General features: G+C 66.5%; 1 protein-coding gene across 1 annotated transcript; it reads right to left on the reverse strand.

Moving 5' to 3' along the window:
* Positions 1-581: 581 nt before the first annotated feature.
* On the reverse strand, positions 582-3,093 carry LOC141725768 (class II histocompatibility antigen, B-L beta chain-like). The gene is made up of 4 exons (XM_074529801.1): positions 2,933-3,093; positions 2,215-2,466; positions 1,241-1,525; positions 582-871 (listed from the first exon to the last, which is right to left on the reverse strand). The coding sequence occupies exons 1-4, from the start codon at positions 3,015-3,017 to the stop codon at positions 582-584; spliced, it is 912 nt and encodes a 303-aa protein (XP_074385902.1). The 5' UTR covers positions 3,018-3,093.
* Positions 3,094-3,508: the final 415 nt, after the last annotated feature.

The raw sequence follows: 3,508 nt of genomic DNA on the forward strand, positions 1-3,508 counted from the left end.
CAAGAAACCATTGAGGAAGGGGCGGGGGATGTGAGAGAGAAGAGGGGAAGGAGGCGGGAGGAGGAACGAGGAGGAGCGGGAGGAGCGACTGAACCGGGAGAGGAGAGGTGGGAGGAAGAGGAGGGGGAGATGAGGAGAGGAGCAGAAACAAGAAAAGTAGCGGGGACCCCCCGGCCTTCATCGAGGTGTCCACGGGGGGCGGTTAGGAAGATGTGGAACCCCCAGCCAGGTGTGGGGGTTCTGACCCCCACACGGGGGGCTCTGACCCTTGGGGTCACCCGGGATTATCCAGCGTGGATCCTCCCACGGGGGATGGAGATGGAGCAGCGCACGGAGCTCGTCCCGCACCGGGCACTGCGGGATCCGCGGGCAGCGACCCCTCCCCCCAGGCCCAGCCCCCACCCTTTGTCCCCCTCCCTTTGCTCAAATCCGTCCCATCGCCCCCCCCAAACCCCTCCCCATCGTCCCCCCAATAAACGGCCCCGGGCCCAACTGGGAAGCTTTATTGGGAGCACTGGGAGCAGGCACTGGGCGGGGGCAGAGCGCCAGCGGGGCTGGGGGGACACGGGACCCCCCAAGAATCAGCGGAGCGGGGACGGAGCGGGGGGTCCCGGCCGGGCCCGAGCACACGGGATGGGCTGCGGCCGCCGCCGGCTCAGGAGCTCTGTGGGCAGAGAAAACGGGGTGACACCGGGCTGGGGGCCCCGGCGAGAGCGCACACGCTCCGCCACGGCGGGGACGCCACCCCCGGCACCCGCCCTGACCTTCTTGCGCAGGGAGAAGCCGAGCCCCAGCGCCAGGAAGACGAAGCCCAAGACGAAGCCCCCAATCCCCATCAATATCTTGATGCGGGCGGCGTCCGGCGGCATCTCTGGGGGCTCCGCAGGGCTCAGCCCCCCAAAACCTCTCACCGACACCCCGAGCCTCTCCCAGTGTCCCCTCCAGGCTCATTCCAGTCCCTCCCAGTCGCATCCAGCATCCTCTAAACCCCCTACCCATTGCACCCAGCGCCCCCAAACTCCCTCCCAGGCACACCCAGCACCCCCAAAGTCGCTCCCAGTGCCCACCAGGACCCCCCCAGCCCCACCCAACCCTCCCCAGCATCCCCCAAACCCCTGCCCAGCCCTTGTCCAGCCCCCAGCCCCTCTCCCAGCTCCAGCCTGGCTCTCTCCAGCTCCCTCCCAGTGCCTCCCAGCACAGCCCAGTGGCTCCGCCAGCGCCCCCAGGGGCTCCCCCGTACCCCAGTGCCGCCTCAGGGGCTGCTCCAGGCTGACGTGCTCCACCTGGCAGCTGTAGCTGAGCTCGCGCCGGGGGGGAGTTTCCAGCAGCACCAGCAGCTGGTAGGTCCAGTCCCCGTTGGGAACCACGTCGGTGGCCACCACGTGCTCCGAGAGCTCCTGCTGGCCCTGGAACCACCTCACCTGGATGGCAGCAGGGTAGAAATCCATCACGGAGCAGAGCAGGCGGTCGGGGCCGGGCTGGGAGCTCGAGGGGGGAACCAGCGAGATAGACACACTGGGGGGCACTGGGAGAGACAGAGAGAGAGAGCGGGGACACACTGGGATCAGCTGGGGGGCACTGGGAGAGAGAAGGGAGGGCTGGGAATGGACTGAAATGGACACGGAATGACAGGGAATGGATTGGGGAATGTGGTGGGAGGGACTGGGGATGGGCTCGGATGGATTGGGAATGTGCTCGGAGGGAGTGGGAGAGACTGGGAGGGAGTTGGGTGACACAGAGAGATGGGAAGGAATGGGGGAACTGGGAGAGAGGGTGGAGTTCTAAGAGTGAACTGTGAATGAACTGGGAAGAGACTGGGAATGGACTGGGAGAGACTGGGGAGGAACTGGGCATGGTCTTGGAGGGACTGGAATGGCACTGGGAGGGATCTTGGTGGCACTGGGAGGAACCGGGAATAAAGTGCGCGGCACTGGGAGGCCGAGTCCGGCGCGAGGCACTCCGTGCTGCGGGTCTGCCTGGCAACAGATGAGTCATGAACATGATACGATCTCATTGGTTGCAAAGCGTCAACTTTACGGGTCGCTGAAATGGACGCGCGGGGGGGCACCGGGAGGGACTGGGAGGATCTGGAGACCCCGGCGGTCGGCACAAGGAGGGCTGAGGGCTCTGGACCGATGCCCAGGCTGATTTTGAGGGGCTCCAGGGTTACTGGCAGGGCAGGCCCCGAGGGGACGCACTCTCCCTCGTGCTCACCTCGGCGCTCCGTGATGTACCAGCACCGGCAGAACCAGTCAACCGCAGTCCGTCTGTCCTCCATGAATACCGCGTTGCTGTTCCAGCGCTTGGTCAACTTCTCCCCATAGCGGGTGAACCCCACAAAGTGCCCCACGTCGCTGTCGAACATTATGAACTGATCCCGGTTGTAGATGGATCTCTGGACGTACTTCACCTTCTCCGTGCCGTTAATGAAGTAACACTCGGACTTTGTCATCCTCTGGAACACCCCTGAGTGTGCAGGACACAGGTCAGGGGGTGCCAACCCACCACCCTCTCCCAGCATCCCCAGAGCTCCGGGCCCACCCCGGATCCCCACTCCGCACAACCTGCGCCCCTCGGCCGCCATGGGACCCTCCTGCCCGCGCTGCCGCTTCCTCTTTGCCGCCCTTCCCCCATTTCCCCTTCCACATCGTCTCCCCTCCCACCTCCGGCCGCTCCCCAAATCACTTCTGGGGTCCCATTTCCCGATTTTCCCACAAATTTCCCAATCCCCAGCCCCGTCCCGCTCAGATATGGTGTCCCACCTCCGCTTTTGCCCCTTCCCCACCCTCTCCCACCGCTCCCTCTCCTCCCCCCACACCTCAGGCCCTCCCGCTCTCCCTTAGGGGGTCCCCTCCTCCTCCCCCTCCATTCCGGGTTCCCCCCTTCTCCCCCTTCTCCCCCCCTGTCCCAGCGCCTCCCGCCTCCCGCTCACCCGAGAGCTCCGCGCCCGCAGCCGGGGGGGCTCCCAGCACCACCAGTGCCGCCAGCAGGGCCCCAGCTGCCGCCCCTCGCCCCATGGCCGGGGCCGGGCAGGGAGCAGCAGCCCCAAAGCAGCCGCGCTGCGCTGGGAGCGCCAGTCCGGAGCAGGGCGGGCTCGGCAGCGCCGCGCGCTCTCATTGGCTGCCGCCGCTCGTGGGAAGCGATCGGCCACGGGCTCTGCCCGGCAACCGATGAGGCAATCCAACGTTCAGAGCTCTCATTGGCTAAGATGCCGCCTGCCTGCGCTCCCATTGGCTGAGGCGTTTCCGGGACGCTGCAGCCCCGGAGGGTTTTTTTTTGTCGAGGGGGAACCTTGGGGCCCTGGGCAGGTGGGAGCTCAGGTGAGCCCAGCAATGCGTGCCCAGGTGCGCGGCATCTCAGGGCTGCCCGTGGTGAGCGGTGTCCCTGGCCCGATGACAGGCACCCCCAGAGCCGCTCTGTCCCTGCCCCCGCAGCCGCACAGGGACAGAAAATGGAGCCGAGGGTTCCTGCGTGGGGACAAGGACCGGGAGAGATCCCTCAGCAAATC

This window comes from Zonotrichia albicollis, chromosome 31, assembly GCF_047830755.1.
Source record: "Zonotrichia albicollis isolate bZonAlb1 chromosome 31, bZonAlb1.hap1, whole genome shotgun sequence".
Classification (NCBI taxonomy): domain Eukaryota; kingdom Metazoa; phylum Chordata; class Aves; order Passeriformes; family Passerellidae; genus Zonotrichia; species Zonotrichia albicollis.

What these genes read in the sequence shown, in the direction of transcription:
- LOC141725768 (XM_074529801.1), bottom strand. Translation starts at nt 3,017, where the DNA reads ATGGGGCGAGGGGCGGCAGCTGGGGCCCTGCTGGCGGCACTGGTGGTG. An exon ending in TGCGGGCGCGGAGCTCTCGG is followed by an intron (nt 2,467 to 2,932) that starts GTGAGCGGGAGG and finishes CTGCACACTCAG; the next exon opens with GGGTGTTCCAGAGGATGACA. An exon ending in GCCCCTGAGGCGGCACTGGG is followed by an intron (nt 872 to 1,240) that starts GTACGGGGGAGC and finishes CGGAGCCCCCAG; the next exon opens with AGATGCCGCCGGACGCCGCC.